Here is a 21,877-nt window from a genome sequence, read left to right as displayed (position 1 = left end):
AGGGCCTGAAGAAGTACTGGAGGTGCGACCACGCTGTTTTTGACCTGCCCCCCCCCCTTCTGTCACCAGGAAACTGCAGCAGGTGGATTGCTTTCAAAGGAGGAGCGGAGCCCCCAGCCCCTCACAGCGGCTGGAGAAGACACAGTGCAGACTCCCAGCCCCGCGGCTGAGGAAGCAGGCGAACCGGAGACCAAGGGGAACAGCTGACGGAGCTTGTTGGGGGGCAGGGGAGTGGGAGTGGGAACTCAGGGAGGCCGGGGAGGGGCTTGGCCGACGGTGCTTTGCCTTTAAAAATTAAAAAAGAAAAAAAGATCGCCGGTCTGGGGTATGGTGTCGTCTCTGGTGCCTGCCTCCGTGTCAGCTGTGGGATTGTGCAGAAGCTGGTGGGCGCAGGAGGTCCCCCAACCCGCTGGGGAAGACTGCAAGACCCTCTGGCACGGGACTGCGCCTGCGCGGAAAGCAGCTTCTTGGCGGCGCATCCCCGCGCGCCCTGTCCTGGTAACGGCCCGCCCGCTCCATCCCTAGCAACCTGTGCCGCTAGCCCAGCGGCTGCTGAGTGCACGCAACACGGGCGACTGGTCTGGCCTGCCTATCTGCAAGCCTTCTTCCTGGAAGTCTGCGATCCCTTTGAACTATGGGGGACCCTCCACCTGACCCCGAGCCCCCTTCTCAGCCGACCTCCAGCCGTAGGAGCTCGCAGGTCTCCGAGCGGCGGCGCACCAGGCCCTCGGTCGCGCCCCTGGTCCACGAGGAGCTGCAGCAGATACCACTTGACCCCCAGATCCTGCGCGGCAGTCGGGAGGCGCTGTCGAACCAGAGCAATCTCCGCGGCTGGCCACAGAGCGCCAGCCTGACCCCAAACGAGAACCTGGTTTTCCAAGCCGAGGACCCTAATGTGAACCCGGGCTTTCCCGCAGAGGTGCAGCCCCAAGCTTACCTGAACGAGGGCAGGCTCCAGGCCAGCCAAAACGCCAGCCTAATGCTGCAGCAGCTACAGCAGGGTGAAGGCAACCTATTTCAGCAACTGGAGTCTGCCTACCAGGGGCCCCCGGCAGACCTCCTGGGCCAGTTCACCATGTACCAGAGAGAAGACCTGCCTTTCAGCCAGGGCACAGAGCATGGGCCCTACATGACGGATGACCCCACTCTCCAGTTCTCGCCCTCTGAGCTGGGCTTCATGTCCTTCAATATGGAGTTGCCTGAGCCAGAACCTCGTGAGCTGGCTGTGCAGAATGCCAAGGCCTACCTGCTGCAGACCAGCATCAATAGCGACCTCAGCCTGTGAGAGAGGGCCCCGGGAGTGGGGCGAGGGAGGGACCAGGCAGGGAGACACCTCAGCCAAGCCCCACCCCCTCGTCTAGCCGAGATTGCTCTTCACTGAGAACCAGCGACATGGAACTCAGACTGGGAGTCAGGGAATAAATAACCACATTAGTTAGCATTTACTTACCAGACTGTGCCAACACTTCACAGGTTAACAGCTGGTTCTCATGGCTGAGCTTAGCACATCTGTTCCAATTTTGAAAGAAAAGTGAAAGTCACTCAGTCCAGTCGGAGACTTTGCGACCCCATGGATTGTAGCCTGCCAGGCTCCTCTGTCTATGGAATTCTGTAGGCAAGAATATTGGCGTTGCTAGCCATTCCCTTCTCCAGGGGATCTTCCCAACCCAGGGATTGAACTCAGGTCTCCCGCATTTCAGGCGGATTCTTTACCATCTGAGCCACAGGGAGGGAAACTGAGACACAGAGAAATTAGGTCCCATGTCCAAAATAACACAGCTTAGGTATGGTAGATCCAGGATTTCAGCACAAGTGATTTGGCTCCTGAGGCCCTATTATCCACTAACATTTCCTGCCTGAGAAAGGGATTTGCCAAGGCCATGTATATGCAGTCATAGCCCCCCCGTCACATCCTCATGAAGCTGACACTCTAGTGGGAGAATGGACAATAAACGTAAGATGATAACAGCTAAGGTGAGCAATAGGGCAGAGTAAGGGGGATGGGAGTGGATGTTAAATAGTACGAGGTCAGGGAAGGCCTCTCTGAGGAAGTTACATTTGATCAGGAACCTGGAAGAGGTGAGAGAGAGCACCTTGTGGGTAAACTGGAGGGAAAATTGTCCAGACATAGGACACAGTGAGCTTAAAGGCTTGGGAGCTTGCTATGTTTGAGGAACAGCAAGTAGGCTGGTATAACTGGAAACAAGGGAGGAAGCAGGAGAATGAGAAAAGAGTTGGGAGAAATAGCAGGTCTTGCTCAAGCACAAAGCTGACCCCCATTCCTCCCATGCTCAGAGCCTGCCATGGCTCACCAGTCAGGGCCTTCAGAAGAAGGTTCATGCTTCTTGTAACAGCCTTCAAGGTCCTATGTAATTCAACCCCTTCTCCCTCTCCAAATGTCGTCTCTAGTCAGCTCCTACCTCAGATCCTAGAATCTAGTCAAAATTAACCTCAAAATAAATAAATAAATAACCCACAGCTCTTCCCCAATAGCACCCAGCCCTTGGAAGTTTCAAGGTCCCTTAATGGGTCTTTTCTCTTTCTTTTTTATTTTCTTTGGTCATGCCACATGGCTTGCAGAATATCAGTTCCCTGACTGGGAATTGAGCCTGGGTCATAGCAACGAAAGCCTGAATTCTAACCAGTAGGCTACCAGTGAGCTCCCTCAAGTCCCCTATTGAAAAGCTCTCTCTCCTTCGTACCCTTCCCACGTCAATGATGGCTCTCAACCACACCCAGCACTGCTGCCAAACGGCTACACACTGAAGAGGCTTAGACAAACATGATTTGAAATTAGTACAAGTGAAAGTAAAAGTGGAGTTGCTCAGTCATGTCTGACTCTTTGTGACTCTACAGACTGTAGCCCCCCAGGCTCCTCTGTCCATGGGATTTTCCAGGCAAGAATACTGGAGTGGGTTGCCATTTCCTTCTTCAGGGGATCTTCCCAACCCAGGGATTGAACTCGGGTCTCCCACATTGCAGACAGACTCTTTACTGTCTGAGCCACCAGGTGGCTCAGAAATTAGGCCAACTTGGTTTTCAATCCTGACTGTGCTACTATGACCTAACATTTTCTAAGCTTCAGTTTCTTCATCCGGGGAGTGAGGATCACAATTTTTTCTCAAGTGTATGTGGTGAGAATTCAAAGTTGCTCTCAAGTGCCCAGCATAGTACCTGATCCAGCTGAATGGAAGTCATACTGATACTGTTAATACTCCAGTCTCCTTTCCTGCCTCAACCCCTCATCCTCGCTCTGTTCCAGCCACAGTGACCTCAATATTTCTCCAACATGCCAGGCACACCCTCAGCTCAAGGTCTTTACACTCCATTCTCAATCATGTCATCTGCAAACCATGGTAGTTTTGCTTTTTCCTTTCTAAAATTTTACATTTTCTTTTTCATGTCATATTTCATTAGCTGGGCTCTCCAATGCATTTTATAGAAGTGGTGAAAGAAGGCTTCTTTCCAATCTCATGGGGGAATTATTCAGTCTTTCACCATTACATTTGGTGTGTGCTGCAGCTTACACATGTCTCCTCTTTATGAGATTATAAATGTTATATTCTATTCCTAGTATCCTAGGTTTTTAAATATCATGAGTGGATATTGAATGTTAGTTTCTCTGCACCTATTGAGGTGATCTCACACAATCTCTTTTAACATGTTAATGTGATGAATGAATTTTTTTTCCTTATTTTTCTAATATCAGTCCAGCCTAGCATTCTTGTTAGCCCAATTTAAGCATGGTGTGTCACCTTTTAGGGGCTTCCATGGCTCAATAGTAAAGAATCTGCCTGCCAATGTAGGAGATGCAGGTTGCATCCCTGGGTTGGGAAGATCCCCTGGAGAAGGAAATGGCAATCCACAGTATTCTTTTTTTTTTTTTTTATTGAAAGATAATTGCTTTACAGAATTTTGTTGTTTTCTGTCAAACCTCAAGATGAATCAGCCATAGGTGTACATATATCCCCTCCCTTTTGAACCTCCCTCCCGTCTCCCGCCCCATCCCACCCCTTTAGTTTGATACAGAGCACCTGTTTGAGTTTTCTGAGCCATACAGCAAATTCCTGTTGGCTATCTATTTTACATGTGGTAATGTAATTTTCCATGTTACTTTTTCCATACATCTCACCCTCCCCTCTCCTCCTCTCCCCCCATGTCCATAAGCCTATTCTCCTATTCTCTGTGTCTGTTTCTCCATTGCTGTCCTATAAATAAATTTTTCAGTACCATTTTTCTAGATTCTGTATATATGCATTAGAATATGATATTTATCATTCTCTTTCTGACTCACTTCACTCTATATAATAGATTCTAGGTTCATCCACCTCATCAGAACTGACTCGAATGCATTCCTTTTTAATGGCTGAGTAATATTCCATTATGTATATGTAACACAATTTCTTTATCCATTCATCTATTGATAGAAATCTAGATTGCTTCCATGTTCTAGCTATTGTAAATAGTGCAACAATGAACAATGGGATACATGTGTCTTTTTCAATTTTAGTTTCCTAAAAGGGTATATGCATAGGAGTGGGATTGCTGGGTCTTATGGGGTTTTATTCCTAGTTTTTTTAAGGAATCTCCATATCGTCTTAGTGGCTGTATCAATTTACATTCACATCAACAGTGCAAGAGCGTTCCCTTTTCTCCACATCTGCTCCAGCATTTATTGTTTGTAGACTTTTTGACGATGGCCATTCTGACCAGTATGAGATGATATCTCATTGTAGTTTTGATTTGCATTTCTCTAATAATGAGCAATGTTGAGCATATTTTCATGTGTTTGTTAGCCATCTCTATGTCTTCTTTGGAGAAATGTCTGTTTAAGTCTTTCCCCCACTTTTTGATTGTGTTGTTTGTTTTTCTGGCATTGAAATGTATGAACTGCTTGTATATTTTAGAAATTAATCCTTTGTCAGTTGTTTCATTTGCTATTATTTTCTCCCATTCTGAGAGCTGTCTTTTCACCTTGCTTATAGTTTCCTTTGCTGTGAAAAATTTTTTTAAGTTTAATCAGGTCCCATTTGTTTACTTTTGTTTTTATTTCCATTACTCTAGGAGGTGGGTCCTAGAGGATCTTGCTTTGATTTATGTCTTCAAGTGTTCTGCCTATGTTTTCCTCTAAGAGTTTTATAGTTTCTGGTCTTAAATTTAGGTCTTTAATCCATTTTGAGTTTATCTTTGTGTATGGTGTTAGGAAGTGTTCTCATTTCATTCTTTTACATGTAGCGGTCCAGTTTTCCCAGCACCATTTATTGAAGAGGCTGTCTTTGCCCCATTATATATTCTTGCCTCCTTTGTCAAAAATAAGTTACCCGTAGGTGCATGGGTTTATTTCTGGGCTTTCTGTCTTATTTGATTGGTCTATGTTTCTGTGTTTGTGCCAGTACCATACTCTCTTGACGACTGTAGCTTTGTAGTATAATCGGAAGTCAGGAAGGTTCATTCCTCCAGCTCCATTCTTTCTCAGGACTGCTTTGGCTATTCAGGGTCTTTTGTGTTTCCATATGAATTGTGAAATTTTTTGTTCTAGTTCTATGAAAAATGCCTTTGGTAATTTGATAGGGATTGCAATGACTCTATAGATTGCATTTGGAAGTACAGTCACTTTCACAATATTGATTCTTCCTACCCAGGAACATGGAATATCTGTCCCTCTGTTTATGATATCTTTGATTTCTTTCATTCAGTTCAGTTTAATTCAGTTGCTCAGTCATGTCCGACTCTTTGTGACCCCATGGGCTGCAGCATACCAGGCCTCCCTGTCCATCACCAACTCCCAGAGTTTACTCAAACTCATGTCCATTGCATCGGTGATGCCATCCAACCACCTCATCCTCTGTTTTCCCCTTCTCCTCCCACCTTCAATCTTTCCCAGCAACAGGGTCTTTTCCAATGAGTCAGTTCTTTGCATCAGGTGGCCAAAGTATTGGAGTTTCAGCTTCAACATAAGTGCTTCCAATTAATATTCAGGACTGATTTCCTTTAGGATGAACTGGTTGGATCTCCTTGCAGTCCAAGGGATTCTCAAGAGTCTTCTCCAACACCACAGTTCAAAAGCATCAATTCTTCAGCGCTCAGCTTTCTTTATAGTCCAACTCTCATATCCATACGTGACTACTGGAAAAACCATAGCCTTGACTAGACCGACTTTTGTTGGCAAAATAATGTCTCTGCTTTTTAATATGCTGTCTAGGTTGGCCATAACTTTTCTTCCAAGGAGTAAGTGTCTTTTAATTTCATGGCTGCAGTCACCATCTGCAGTGAGTTTGGAGCCCAAAAAAATAAAGTCTGTCACTGTTTCCACTGTTTCTCCATCTACTTCCCATGAAGTGATGGGACCAGATGCCATGATCTTAGTTTTCTGAATGTTGAGTTTTAAGCGAACTTTTTCACCCTCCTCTTTCACTTTTTTTTTTAATATTTTTTTATTTTTCTCTTTCACTTTCATCAAGAGGCTTTTTAGTTCTTCTTTGCTTTCTGCCATAAGGGTGGTATCATCTGCATATCTGAGGTTATTGATATTTCTCCCAGCAATCTTGATTCCAGCTTGTGTTTCATCCAGCCCAGCATTTCTCATGATGTACTCTTCATGTAAGTTAAATAAGCAGGGTGACAATATACAGCCTTGATGTACTCCTTTCCCTATTTGGAACCAGTCTGTTGTTCCATGTCCAGTTCTAACTGTTGCTTCCTGACCTGCATACAGATTTCTCAAGAGGCAGGTCAGGTGGTCTGGTATTCCCATCTCTTGAAGAATTTTCCACAGTTTGTGATGATCCATACAATCAAAGGCTTTGGCATAGTCAATAAAGCAAAAATAGATGTTTTTCTGGAACTCTCTTGTTTTTTCAATGATCCAACAGATGTTGGCAATTTGATCTCTGGTTCCTCTGCCTTTTCTAAAACCAGCTTGAACATCTGAAAGTTCACGGTTCACATATTGTTGAAGCCTGGCTTGGAGAACTTTGAGCATTACTTTACTAGCATGTGAGAAGAGTGCAGTTGTGCGGTAGTTTGAGCAGTCTTTGGCATTGCCTTTCTTTATTGAAGTGAAGTGAAGTCGTTCAGTCATGTCCGACTCTTTGAGACCCCATGGACTATAGCCCACCAGGCTCCTCTGTCCGTGGGATTTTCCAGGCAAGAATACTGGAGTGGGTTGCCATTTCCTTCTTCAAGGGATCTTCCCAAACCAGGGATTGAACCCAGGTCTCCCGCATTGCAGGCAGACGCTTTAACCTCTGAGCCACCAGGGAAGCCCGAAGTGTCTTATAATTTTCTGTGTACAGTTCTTTTGTCTCCTTAGGCAAATTTATTCCTAGATATGTAATTCTTTTTGTTGCAATGGTGAATGTGATTGATTCCTTAATTTCTCTTTCTGATTTTTCATTGTTAGTAAATAGGAATGCAAGTGATTTCTGTGTATTGATTTAGTATCCTGCAACTTTGCTAAATTCACTGATTAGCTCTAGTAATTTTCTTTTCTTTTCTTTTAATTTGTTTAGGCTAGGCCAGGTCTTAGCATGTGGGATCTAGTTCCCTGACCAGGAATCGAACCCGGGGCCCCTTGCATTGAGAGCATGGAGTCTTACCCACTGAACTACCAGGGAAGTCCCTGATTAGCTCTAGTAATTTTCTGATACTATCTTTAGGGTTTTCTATGTACAGTATCATGTCATCTGCAAACAGGGAGAGCTTTACTTCTTTTCTAATGCGGATTGTTTTTATTTACTTTTCTTCTCTGATTGCTGTAGCTAGGACTTCTGGAACTATTTGAATAATCCCACAGTATTCTTGACTAGGAAATCCCATGCACAGAGGCACCTGGTGCCCTACAGTCTTTTTTTTTTTTTTTAGTTCTACCACTTTATTGCTACCAACCCGTCTCCCTCCACCCTCATGCACACATGCTCAGTCATGTAACCCCATGGGCTGCAGCCCGCCAGGCTCCTCTGTCCATGGACTTTTCCAGGCAAGAATACTGGAGTGGGTTGCCATTTCCTTCTCCAGCCCGACAGTCTTTCCGTAGCGTTGCAAAGATTTGGACAGGACTGAGCAACTAAAGAGCAACAACAACATCCTTTTAAGAATGCTAGGTACCACTTGCTAATAATTTGCTTAGGATTTCAGCATATATAGTTCTAAATGAGATTGGCATGGACTTTCCCTTTCTCCTACTTTCCCTGAGTTCTGGTATCAGGATTATGTTAGACTCATGAAATGTCTCAGGACCTATGTGTATGCTGTTGCCTCCAACTGAAACACTCTTCCTTCTAATATTTGCACAGTACACCCCCTCACTGAATAAGATCATTCAGATCTCAGCTTAAAAGTCACCTCGGTGAGGCTCTCCCTGGCCTCCCTATTTAACACTCCTCCTATCTCAAACCATCTCCTATCCCTGGCATTTCCAATCCCCATTCCCTGCTTTGTTTATCTCCCTATAACTGCACACTTTTGTATAGTTTGTATATTTTGCCCATTTGGTTACTATCTGTCTCTATCACCAGACTGTCAGGTCCATCAGGGCAGGGGCCTTTTCTCTTATCTACGGTGTCCCCAGCACCAGGGACAGGGCCAGATACACAGCAGCGAGCTCAGCAAGCTGAGTGATCAATGTCCCCACCTCCTGCTCCCCTCTCCCTGAGGCAGGTATGAGCACCTGGTGAACCTGCTGACCAAAATCCTGAACGAGAGGCCGGAGGACCCCTTGTTTCTCCTGGAGTCGCTGAACCGCACCACTCAGTGGGAATGGTTCCACCCCAAGCTGGACACGCTTCGGGACGACCCGGAGATGCAGCCCACCTACGAGATGGCCGAGAGGCAGAGGGCGCTGTTCAGCCGGAGCGGCGGCGGCGAGGGCGAGCAGGAGATGGAGGAGGAGGTGGTGAGTGAGCCGCTGGGGAGGGGCGAGCGGCAGAAAGAGCGGTAGTGGTGGGACCGGTCACAGAGGGCCTTGAACGCCAGGCTAAGGGGTTTGGGCTTTCTCCTGAGGCCACTGGGGCATCACCAGAGGGTTTGAAGCAGAGGAAAAGTTGTAGAAACCTGACTCCAGCACCACATGGAGGCAGAGGCTGGTTTCTTCTGCCATCCTTTCCTCCTTTCTGCAAAATTACTGCTTCGTGTATATTTTCTATGAAACCCGCTACCTTCTGGAGTTTTTCAACACTCAATGTGCCTTCTATCCCCTGGACTCACTTTCCTTTTTGCAAATTGAGACCTGCTAGCAAGTCCTCCACCCACGACTCATGAACATTCTACTATCCTCGGAATATTTAATTCCATGATTTTCTTTCCAGCATTGTGTTCAGTGCTCAGTCATTTCTGACTCTTTGTGATCCTATGGACTGTAGCCCGCCGGGCCCCTCTGTCCATGGTATTTTCCCAGCAAGAGTACTGGAGTGGGTTGCCATTTCCTTCTCCAGGGGATCTTCCCAACCCTTGGATTGAACCTGCGTCTCCTGCGTTGGATGGTATTTCCTGCATTGGATACAGCATTGGATGATGGCTTAAAATTTGGCTGAAATGTTCTTTCGCTCGTTTAAGAAACATTTTGGGGGAACTTCCCTTGTGGTCCAGTGGTTAAGACCCCACTCTTCCAATGCAGGGGGCACAAGTTCCTTCCCTGGTCAGAGAACTAAGATCCCACAAGCCCTGTGGTGCAGCCAAAAAGAAAGAAAGATAAAGAAACATTTGTTGAGAACTCTCTGTTTACGATAATTCTGACATCTCCTAGGTTTAGGAGTGTAGGCTCATTTCATCCCTGAAGCAACCTTAAGGCAAGTGCCATTTATTATTCCTATTCATGGAGGAAGGACTTAGAGGGCTCAAAACTAGAAAAGACAGGACGAAGAAGGCAGGGCTGTGTCCTCCAAAGCCTGGGCTATCATCTCGGTCATCTCTGCAGATGCCGTTGGTCTGTGCTCATGTCTCATGCTTCTGAAATTCTAGGATTCTGGCCACAATGGGGTGAGATGCTGAGAGAACCGGGAACGACACTCTGACCAAGGAATGAGCCCTTGGGTGAGCAGAGCGCAGGTGGGAATCTGCTTAGACAGATTAGACAGATAAGAATTCAGACTTATGGAGAAGGAAATGGCAACCCACTCCAGTATTCTTGCCTGGAAAAGTCCATGGACAGAGGCGCCTGGCGGGCTGCAGTCCATGGGGTTACATGACTGAGCATGTGCGCATGAGGGTGGAGGGAGACGGGTTGGTAGCAATAACGTGGTAGAACTTAAAAAAAAAAGAATTCAGACTTAGACAAGTCTTAGACACGAACAGTTTTACGTGAAAATACGGTTTTAAATTTTAGATCAGCAGTCTCGAAGTCTCTAAGGAGGCCGCACCGCCTTAGACCTGCACTCTTCCCGACTCCTCCAGGTCGCACCCACATCTATCGCCAGTCCCTGATGGCCCCGCCTTCTTAGAACGCTGTGCCTTTGGAGGCTCCACCCCGGCCCCGCCCCCTGAAATATAATCCTGAGGGAGGCTCCGCCCTCTTCGAAGCCAAGTCACTAGAGGCCCCACCCCTTAGAACTTGGAGGCGGGGTTTTTTTGGTCGCTGTTTTTTTGATGTTTGCTTTTGGAGCTGGAGTTTTTAATATGAGGTTTGTAAAAGGGCAAAATTATTGCGGGTATCTGTGGCCTGTGCCTGGTTCTAGGAAGAAAATCGAATTTGTTATTCAGCATTTTGTATTTATTTTTCTGTGTGAGGGGCTCTCATTCCTCTCATTTTCTATTTCTTTCAAATGGAAAGAATTTCTGTTTCTTTTATGATCCCCAACAGCATTTATGGAATAACTATCCTTTCCCCTGCTTTGAAAATGCCACCCCTGCCATTCATTTACACCTGTATGGACTCCAGTCTGTTTCTGGAGTCCCTGCTTTGTGCCTTGCTCTGTAGATGGTTTTCTGTCCTGGGACTCTCCTGCTTGTTGTGTACAATCGCTGCATAGCAGATTTGGCTGTACAGTTGGCATAAGGCTCCCCATCACTGCACCTCTGTTTTGAAAAGTTCCTCACTAGTCTTACGTTTATAGTTTTAAAGAAACTTTAGTATTATTCTTGTACTTGTTTGTCAACAGAGATCACTTTAAGACAGGAAATAGATGTCACAGAAATGAAGACAAGTGGCTTAGGCAAGATAGTTTTTCTCACACCTAACAGTCAGGTGCAAGCAGTCTAGAGTTGGCAAGGTGGCTCCTCAGCAAAGGGATCCTGAGGGCTATCTTCTCCCCTCTCTCTCCCTCATCCCTTGCCCTTACTCCATCCAAACCAAGAAAGCAGTTTTCAGGATCACAGGAGCCTGGGTATAAACCCTATCTCTGACCAAGGCAGTCAGTAAGGGTCACTTTGGGCTGCAGGGACTTGGCCCAAGCAGTCGAGCAAAACATTTCATTACTTCACTGTGCTGAGAGTGGGTACAGTTGGGGCAGCATTTCTAGAGATCATGGAGAGTCCCAGCTCCCCCTCCCTTCTGTTCTGCTATCATCATGTTGACGCTTGGTACCTTGATTATCACTTTATGTTCAAACAATGACTACTACAGCCTCAGACATCATATTTCCACACCAGTGCCCCGAAAGGGGAGTGGGGAGCTCTTCTCAGTATGTCCCCCCCCCCACCTTTTTTTTGGTTGAGCTATGCGGCTTGTGGGATATTCGTTCCCTGGCCAGGCACTGAACCCAGGCCACAACAGTGAAAGGGCTGAGTCCTAACCACTGGACCACCAAGAAATTCCCTCCCACACACTGACTCCCTTTTTTTTTAAATCCAGGGAGCAAGGGAATTCCCCAGCAGTCTATTGGTTAGGACTTGACCCTTTCACTGCTAAGGGTGCTGGTTCAGTCTCTGGTTGGGAAACTAATATCCCACAAGCTGGGGAGCATGGTCCAGTCAATCAATCAGTCAATCAGGAGCCCCTCAGAAAATCTCTGCTTGCATCTTATTGGCCAGATTGGGTCACATGGCCATCCCTGGCTGCAAAGGAGGCTGGGAAAGTGACTGTGGAGCTTCTCCACTTCTCCCGCCTGGAGAAAGCAAGCAATGGAGAAGGGGGCTGAGGATGGTGCTGATTCAGTGGACTGAACCCAGCGAACCCAAGGGCAGGACTGTAGCTGGACCCCAGGCCAAGCTGGCTTTCAGAGATTCCCCTGTGCTCCTAATTTTTTAAATTCCATCCAATTGCCAGTAGGAAATCTTTTCCCCCAGATCATAGATGCGATCTTCCTGGAAACTGGGAGAAAGAAAGAGGAAGCTTCCACAGTTAATAGAGGAGTTAAAGAGTAGAGGCTAAGAATATGGCCTCTGGAGCCAGACCAACCTGGGTTCAAACCCAGCCAACCCACAGAAGTAATTTCTAAGCAGGGGGACGACAGCTGTACTTTCTCTCCACCCAGTTACAAATTGCAGAGGGAGGGAAGGAGAGCCTGAGCTGCCATTTGGTCCTCACTTGCTCCAGTCAACAGTGACCAGACGGCAGGGTGACATAATTGGGTCATGGTTGGTGAGGCCACTCCATTGCCAAGTGGATGGAAGACATTCCCAGAAAGAGGGTGATGGCCACAGGCTCACGGGCCAGGCATACACTCCAAAGAGAGTTTCCTTTGCTCATTCACTTAGCTTCCCTGCCGGCAGCACACTGAGTCTGGGGATTCAGTTTTGACTGTCCCACTGAGTTGCTGGTGTAAATGTCAGTTAGGCAAAGAAGCTTTTGTCCTGTCTTTCAGATTGCGGGAAACTGCCAGAATCACTTTCAAAATCATGGTGTTCCTCCTATAGAGTATTAGTCAGGGTGTGCCCTGTCGAGCTGAGATAACAAACAGTGCAACAAGCCCAGCGGCTTATCATCACACAGTTTATTTCTCGCTCACACTACCTACCCATCCAGGTTGGACTAGGAGGTTCGGCTCATCAGCTACTTGAGATGAACGGTGATGGAAATGCCACTGTGACTCAGGCCCCCACAGTTGCAGAGCAGGAAAATCAAGGCCAGCAAACGCCACATGGGTTCTTACAGCTCCTGCCTGGGTGTGACCCGTGTCCCTTTCACTCCCATTTCAAGTGGTCAGAGCAAGTGACATGACCAATCCTGAATGCGCAGGGGTGGGGGTGGGAATGTATAATCCCCCTGTGGAGAGGGACTTCTAATATTTGTGAATAAGGAACCAGTTCATAGAAAGAAGATGCAGTACTTGTTCCTTTTATTAATAACACTGAGTTCACAAATGGAGCTTTGAAGAAAATGTAAATGCATTATACACCTTTAAGAAAAAACACAGTATGTTTGTCCCCAAATCTTTGACATCAACTATACAATTTAAGGGCTTCCCAGGTGGCTCAGTGGTAAAGAATCTGCCTGCCAATGCAGGAAATGCAGGTTGGATCCCTGGCTTGGAAAGATCACCTGGAGGAGGAAATGTCAACCCCACTCCAGTATTCTTGCCTGGAGAATCCCATGGACAGAGGAGCCTGGTGGACTATAGTCCGTGGGGGTTGCAAAAGAGTCAGACACAACCGAGCAACTGAGTCCTCACACAGGTACTATTTAAGCATCATCATCCCTTGGCACACACAACCGTACATCAGTGGCCAGAAATGGTTGCGTGAGCAACTGGGTTACCGAGTAGTTTAAGTCTCTGGACTCTAGGAGAATCAGCATAGGGAGCAGGGCTTCAACCTGGTTCCCTCTGCCTTCCGCCCCCTACCCCACCCCCCTGCAGGCTGAGACCGCGGTGCCCAACATCATGGAGAAGGCCTTCTACTTCGAGCAGGCCGGTGTGGGCCTGAGCTCCGATGAGAGTTTCCGCATCTTCATGGCCCTGAAGCAGCTGGTGGAGCAGCAGCCCATCCACACCTGCCGCTTCTGGGGCAAGATCCTGGGGCTCAGTCGCAGCTACCTGGTGGCCGAGGTGGAATTCCGGGAGGGCGAAGAGGAGGCGGAGGAGGAAGAGCTGGAGGAGATGACAGAGGGCGGCGAGGTGATGGAGGCGCACGACGAGGAGGAGGGTGACGAGGACGAAGACAAGGTCATGGACGTCATCCCCAAGCCCACATGGAAGCCGCCGCCCATCATCCCCAAGGAAGAGAGCCGAATCGGCACCAACAGGTACCTGTATTTCGTTTGCAACGAGCCGGGCCGGCCGTGGATGCGGCTGCCCCACGTCACGCCGATCCAGATCGTGCAGGCCCGCAAGATCAGGAAGTTCTTCACGGGTTACCTGGACGCGCCGGTCATCAGCTACCCGCCCTTCCCTGGCAACGAGGCCAACTACCTGCGGGCCCAGATCGCCCGCATCTCCGCCGCCACGCACATCAGTCCCCTCGGCTTCTACCAGTTTGGTGAGGAGGAGGGCGACGAAGAGGAGGAGGGCGGAGCCGGGCGCGACTCCTACGAGGAGAACCCCGATTTTGAGGGCATCCCAGTCCTCGAGCTGGTGGATTCCATGGCCAACTGGGTGCACCACACGCAGCACATCCTGCCGCAGGTGAGGGTGGGACTCCAGCCGCCCAGGCCCGGGGTCGGGGGTGGGGGGTGTAGAACCAGGTGTGGCTCCGGAACTAGCTATACCGAGCACCTGCTGGCAGCGAGGCATCTGTGCTCGGTAGTAGTCCTCCACGCGTGCATCCATTCATTCATTCAACAGATATCAGTTGACAGTCCCCAGTCAGAAACCTTTGGGACCAGACGCCTCTTGGAATCCCGAAGTTTTCAGATTTGAAAATGGTGACATTGGAACTCCCTGGTGGTCCAGTGGTTAGGAGGGGCTTTCCCCGGTCACTCAGTGGTAAAGAATCTGCCTACAATGCAGAAGAGCTGGGTTGGGAAGTTCCTCTGGAGGAGGAGATGGCAACCCATTCCAGTATTCTTGCTGACTCCAGGCTTCTAGGGGCGGGGGTTTGATCTTTTGTCAGGGAACTAAGATCTGACGAGTGGCATGGCAAAAAAAAGCAAAAAGTACTTATAAAAATGAGAGTACTTAAAAAATACACAAAAATAAAAAGATGACACAGTGCACATACCATGTATTACATGACACGTCAAGGAGGCGCTGGGGCTGCAGCCCATCTTTTTTTTTTTCTTTTTTTTTCTTTTGTTTATTTTGCAGCCCATCTTTAAAGGTGTCACTATTTCTGCAGCAACATTGAACAGCCTCTCATCAGTCAGGTCAGGATTGCAGCCAAATGACTCATGAAAAAACTTTTGCTTTTCAAAGCTTTTCGTATTTTGAAAGTGTGGATAAGAGGTGGTGGACCTGCATTTACTGAATGCCTAGTTTGTCTGAATTTTACATACAGTTATTTATCCATTCAAGGAAGCACCTGTTGTGTGCTAGGAACTTTTTTATTCATTCATTTATTTGATAAACATTGATTATGGACTCCACATAACCGCTTTTGAGATTGCTATCATGGCCATTCCCATTCAGTTGCTGAAACTGAGGTCTGCTATATGCTCTGCATTTAGATTCACTTATTCATTCAACAAACGTTTACTGAGTCTTCAGTACTTCCTTCAACCCAACAATAATCCAATGAGAGAGGCACCCATGACACCCCCATTTCACAGATGAGCAAACAGAGCATCATATGGGCTGTTGAATGTCAACTCCACAAGCGCAGAGATGTGGGGTCTCTTTTTCTCGAGGACGTAACTCCAGCACCAGGAGCACTGCGTGTATATAGTAGGTGCTCCTTAAATATGCAATAAGTGAATGGATGGATGGCTGGCTAAACGGAGCCCACAGAGGCTGAGAGAGGAGGGGTCCCGCCTCATCGCAGCAGCTCTCTCGGCCCATTATCCCCCGCCCTCCTGCCTGTGCAACTCACCCTGACCTTTACCCACACCTGGGTCCCTGGGGATAGGACTGGTCCCCAGCGTCCTGCCTGGCCCTTCACCGCCTCCCAGGGAACAGAGCCCGGCCTGCTCCCTGAGGCTACCAGCTGACCTCCTCCCCACTGGCAGGGCCGCTGCACTTGGGTGAACCCTTTGCAGAAGACAGAAGAGGAGGAGGAGTTGGGGGAGGAGGAAGAGAAGGCAGATGAAGGCATAGAGGAAGTGGAGCAGGAGGTCGGGCCCCCGCTGCTGACCCCGCTCTCAGAAGACGCAGGTAAGAGCCCCACACACAGGCCGGTGGAGGCTGGGAGAAAGGGAGGGGAAGCGGCTCACTGAGCCTCTGTCACACTCTCATCTCTAAAATGGGCAGCCCATGGGGTTATAGGAGCATGTCCATCTTGAGGGCCGTGTCTGGCACATGGCAACAGCCCAGATGGTGACACATGGTCTTTCGAGTCCCACGTGGGCTTGGAAAAAGGGAGCGAGAGCTAGGGCGGCCTCCCCAGAGGAGGCAGGACTTGAGCTGGATGTTGGAGGACTTGCGGTTGGGACCTCAGGTACCTGAAGGGAGGAAGGAGGAGAGGCTGAGAGTGGGTGAGCAGACAGAGTGAGGATGCGAACACAGATTTCCATGAGTCTGGAGCCTATACCCCGTCCTCTGAGCCCTGGTTCAAACTGATGGCCAACCTAGAAGGGGAATCACAGTGGCTCCTGAGTCAGGGGCCCTCGGGGCTCACTGCCACCCAGCCCAGGAGGTGAGATAAGTGTCTCCATTGCCTGGGTGTGATCACTGAGGCTCAGAGAGGTGGATGGCTTCCTCAGGCCACACAGAAAGAGTGGTCAGAGCCAGGGTTCAAACACGGAAGCCAGGGCTGTTGGTTCCTGCAGTTCCCTTCATGCCCTTCGCCGTCCTCCCTCTTTGCTCCCTTCCGGCCTTCTCTCGCTTTCCCTTCTGGGGGGCTGTGCATTGCAGGGGCGGGCTGCAGCCCAGTCTCTGACCTCCCTGGTGCTCTCTGCTCCCCTACAGAAATCATGCACATGGCACCGTGGACCGCCCGCCTGTCCTGCAGCCTCAGCCCGCAGTATTCCGTGGCGGTCGTGCGCTCCAATCTCTGGCCAGGGGCCTATGCCTACGCCAGTGGCAAGTAGGTCTTCTCCTAGTTTTCCCCAGCAGAGGGCGCTCCTACAACTTCATCAGAGTCTGGCGTGGTGGGGCAACCCACCAGGGTGGGCAAAGATCGGATCGGCTCCCTTCAGGAAGCCCCTATGGGCTGATGTCTTCACTCCGAATCCAGGAGTCCCACTAGGGTTAAAATCCCAGACCAAGAAATCCCAGACCAAGAGGGTGTGAGCCTCTGGGATGAAAGAATGGAGGCTCAGAAAGGGGAAGGAATTGAGTCAGGGTCACACAGCACCTGCAGGATTCAGACCTGGATATCTGACCCCCCTGGCCCAGGGTTCCGTGCTCTATGAGACATGGAGCCAGACAGGACTCAGACGTCCCCTTTGGGGTGGCCGTTAGAGGGACAGAGTCTCATCTCTAGGGAAGCTAACTCCTTCCCTAAGTCTCCTGGACAGTTCTTCCAATCTGAAGGGTCTTCTCTCTATGGGCAGAAATCTTCCCCACCAGGATCCCTTCACCGGTCGTTTCCAAAAGGTCTGCAAGCCAAAGTCATTTCCATATCCTCCCACCTCAGCTACACACTCCAGACAGTCCCTCCGCCTCTCACCAGGTACATCGCAGCTTTTCCGCTCACGGGGCATGCACTTACCAGCTCTGTCCACCAGATGGCACGACGACTTTTCATAGCTTTTCCTTTTCCATCTCAATGATCAACCTGCACGGGGTTCGCTACTGGGAATCACAAGGAAAGGTGGGATTTCATGTAATCTTCATAATTTATCCACATTCTTGGCAGTTTCTTGTTCGTTTCCAGAAGCGTGGAAGGGAAATGCTTGCTTTTACCAATGCCCTTCTGGCCACACTCTGATTTGCCAACATTCCTCTGAAAGCAGAAGATCCAAACTAGGAGCTCCTCTCACCCACCCATCCTCCACTCCAACCACCCATCATCTACCCTCGCATCCACCACCCATTCAGGCATCCATTTATCCCCACTTTGCTGTTTATAAAAGACTCTGGAATGTCACTGTTTGCCAGCTGTATGCTGGGCCCCAAGCACTTTGTTGAAAAAGCAGATCTGAATCCAGGAGCAGGCAGAGGAGGCATAGGTGCCAACTGCACATGGAGCCTCACCCCCGTCCCCACCCCAGTCAAATATCCAGTTCCAAACTGAGAGAACTACCACTAGGGAGAGTGGAGGGACAGATGACAGCTCACAACTGTCATGTCTAGGGATCAAGGAAGGATTCCTGGGAGAAGCAGCCTTGATCTGAAATCTTTGAGGGAAAGAGAAGTAACCAGGGGACATTCCCCTTCTTCTTTTATTATTTTTTTAACAATTTAAATCAGATTTATTTATTTATTTTGGCTGAGAGACTTGCAGGATCTTAGTTCCCTGACCAGGGACTGAACCCAGGTCCTGGCAGTGAAAGCACTGTGTCCGAACCACTGGACCTCCAGGGAGCTCCCTAGGAGGACACTCTAGACCAGAGCTTCCTAAACTGGGAGTGGATAGGACTCACCAGGGGCTCTGGCTAAAGCGCAGTTTCTGGTCCCCTAGGTCTGGGTTGGAGCCCAGGACTCTGCCTTCCTAGCAAGTGCAGCCTCCTGGGTGAGGCGCTGGTTCCTGGACCCCAGGAACCAGGGCTGGCAGAGGTCAGGGGTTTCCAAGGAAGCAGTGATTTTGAAGCCTCCGACAAAGAGATCTGGAGGAAAAGGATTCTCGAGGGAACAGCAAGGCTGTGAAAATAAGGTCAAATCCAAACTGCTCACCAGGGCAAACTGTCTGGCTCTCTCCCTGTCTCTCAGGCTCTTCCCTTTTCTCCCACTTATTCCTCTTTGCTTCACCCATTAAAAGTCTGGGGAGAGGTGAGTTGGTGGGGCTGGGACCCAACCAATTACATCCTTGTTTTTTTTTTTTTTTATTAGTTGGAGGCTAATTACTTCACACATCCTTGTTTATTATTAGTCTCCTCCCTCTAGAATGTAGGCACTACGGCAGCAATTCTAATTCTTTTTTTTTAACATTGATTTGTTTTTAATTGACGGATAATTGCTTTACAATATTGCTTTGGTTTCTGCCAGCAATTCTAATTCTTGTCTAATTTGTTCACTGCTAGGCTCCCACGGCTAGATCAGTGCTGGCCAATGTATCTAAAATATGAGCCACATATTTATGTCGAAAATTTAAATTTTCTAGTAGCCACATTCAAGAAATAAAAAGACAGGCAAAATTCATTTAATAATGTATTCAACTCCAAATATCCTAAATATTCTTATTACAACATGAAATCAATAATGTAAAAATTGTTAATGAGCTACTTTGTATTTTTTCATACTAAGTCTTCAAAAGCTGCAGTGAAGGTTACACTTGCAGATCTCAATTCGGGTGCTGAATTTTTTTTTCCACACCTCGAGGCCAGTGGGATCTTAGTTCCCCAACCAGAGATCGAACCCACGCCCCACTGCATTGGAAATGCAGAGTCTTAACCACTGGACTGCCAGGGAAGTCCCTTAGGTACTAAATTTTCATCAGAAATACTTGACCTGTATTCAGATTTCACAACATTTACAATTGAAAAAGTAGATTCATGTGCCCAGGTTGTCCCAGACATACTTGGATGTCTTCCAATAAATGAAGTATTGGTTTTATAGTTTAGATTAATTAAAATTAAATAAAATCCACACCATCCAACAACAGCAAAACACACATTCTTTTCAAGTGCATACGGAACATTCCCCAGGATAGACCAAATGATAAATTTAGAAAGATTAATCATATAAAATATCTTCTCTTACCACACTGGAATAAAATTAGAAATCAGTTAAAGAAGGAAATTTGAGGGAGTTTCCTGGTGGCACAGTGGTTAAGACTCTGAGCTTCCAATGGAGGGGGTGCAGGTTCGATCCCTTCAGAAAGCTAAGATCCCACAGGCCTTGAAGACAAAATAAACAAAACATAAAACAGCAATATTGTAATAAATTAAATCAAGACTTGAAAAAAAAATTAGTCCACAACAGCAACAAAAAATCTCTTTAAAAAAGGAAATTTGGGAAATTCACAAGTATGTAGGAACTAAACAGCATAGTCCTGAATAATCAACAGGTCAAAGAAACCACAAGTGAAATCTGAAAATTAAATAAAATTCGAAATTCAGTTCCTCTGTCTCACCAGCCCCATTTCAAGTGCTCACCAGCTATGTGTGCTGTTAGACACTGCAGCTCTGGACGCAATCTGGCAGTTAGGAAGATGCCCAGTAAACGGTGAAAGAACAAATGAACAGGGAAACCTGGTGGGCACATTGCACTCTACCGCCCACAACTCTGCAGGCATGCTGTGCCTACACTGGGTCCACCTTTAACAAAAGTCCAGGCTGGGGTCTTTGAGGGAGGACTTGCCAGCATCTCTCTGCCCCTCCAGGAAATTTGAGAACATCTACATTGGCTGGGGCCACAAGTACAGTCCTGAGAACTTCAACCCGTCCCTGCCAGCCCCCATTCAGCACGAGTACCCCAGCGGCCCGGACACGATAGAGATGAGCGACCCCACAGTGGAGGAGGAGCAGGCCCTGAAGGCTGCCCAGGAGAAGGCCCTGGCGGCTGCGGAAGAAGAGGAAGAAGACGAAGAGGAAGATGAGGATGAGGACCAGGATGACTGAGGCCCCCTAGCCCCCTTCCTCAAGCAGGTAGCTAGCAGGTTTTCCCTTATACAGAGTTATAGCTTGATTTTTTTTTCACTGTAGGTTTGCTTTCTGCCCCTGGAGGACAGGGGTAGAAGAGGAAGGCAGCTGCTCTAAATAAAATTTCCCCAGGGCATTTGGGTGAGTCACTCAATCATTTGTTCACCATGTCTGTTGATAGGACCTCAGAGTCAGGACTGAAGCACTTTGCTGTGAACCCAGACATTGCCTGGCATAATCTCTCCCATGTGTTCATTTATTCATTCATCTGGCCATCAAACAACTCTTGAAGTGCCACCCCTGGTCAGTCCAGCCCTGTGCTGGGGACACAGCAATGACCAAGTGACCCCAGATTTACTCTTCCAGGGCTGGATACTCTATGGGAGAGACAGACGTCTTCCTCAGGGAGTGACAACCCAGATGGGAGAGCCCAGAGGACTAACAGAGCTTCTGAGCTCTGGCTCATAAATGGTCAAGAACAGGGTGGTAAGGCTCCAAGCAGAGGGAACAGGGTGTGCAAAGATCCAAGAGCAAGAGAGAGTGTGATGTGTTGGGGTAGATGCTCAAACCTCATTTTTGAGACATGGTGTGAGGAGTCAGTGGTGACAGATAAGGCTGGAAAGAGAAGTTGGCAGGAACAGATTACCCAGGGTTGAACTCTGTCCTGAGAGCCCTAGGGAGGCCATGGATGGAATTTGAACAGGGGTGGGCCAGCCCTGATCGTATTTGGGCTTTAGAAAGACCTCTCTATATCCCAAGTGGAGAGTAGATAGAGGGGTGAGACATGGATCTGGGAGAGCAGAGACAGGGCTGATACAGGGAGAGTCCAAGCAGGAGAGGAGTTTTGACCGAGTCTGCAAAGAGGAATGGACTGGAATAGAGGAATTCAGGTGACAGAATGCAAAAGACTTGGGGATTGTAATCAGGGAGTGAAGGGAAATGGCAGAAGTCTAGGGAAACACCGAAATCTGCAGCCTGGTGACTGGAAGGAATGGCAGTGCTGCCCCTAAAATGACACAGGAGAGGAGTGAGATTTGAAGTAAGATTGTCAGTTTCATTCAAGATCTGTGATGGGAACAGGAAGGGAGGGACACTGACTATTAGGGAGCTGTTGGGATCAGGAAGAGATTTTGGATTACTAGTGGATTATTGGGATACCGAGGGTATTGCAGGGATCAATCAAATTTTGGTGGGCGTTGGAGGAGTGAGTGAGGTTCTTGAAGACAGTGG

The 21,877-nt window shown here is 48.2% G+C and overlaps 2 protein-coding genes across 2 annotated transcripts in view; both read left to right on the top strand.

The window, feature by feature from the left end:
- The window catches only part of SYMPK (symplekin scaffold protein), a 33,668-nt gene extending 33,354 nt beyond the window's left edge, over positions 1-314 (top strand). The window contains exon 27 of the mRNA XM_043899544.1: positions 70-314. Within this exon, the coding sequence (XP_043755479.1) occupies positions 70-207 (138 nt within the window). The 3' untranslated portion in view covers positions 208-314. The remainder of the gene's footprint in view (positions 1-69) is intronic.
- On the top strand, positions 314-20,785 carry RSPH6A (radial spoke head 6 homolog A). Its single transcript, XM_043899545.1, has 6 exons — positions 314-1,281; positions 8,659-8,893; positions 13,731-14,495; positions 15,974-16,118; positions 16,872-16,989; positions 20,389-20,785. Exons 1-6 carry the CDS (start codon positions 635-637, stop codon positions 20,624-20,626), a joined length of 2,148 nt encoding a protein of 715 aa, XP_043755480.1. The 5' UTR covers positions 314-634; the 3' UTR covers positions 20,627-20,785.
- The last annotated feature ends 1,092 nt before the right edge of the window (positions 20,786-21,877 follow it).

The sequence above is a fragment of the Cervus elaphus genome, chromosome 4 (genome assembly GCF_910594005.1).
Source record: "Cervus elaphus chromosome 4, mCerEla1.1, whole genome shotgun sequence".
In the NCBI taxonomy this organism is placed as follows: domain Eukaryota; kingdom Metazoa; phylum Chordata; class Mammalia; order Artiodactyla; family Cervidae; genus Cervus; species Cervus elaphus.
The sequence above is the reverse complement of the archived record's forward strand: the minus strand, read 5'-3'. Positions and strand labels throughout refer to the sequence as shown.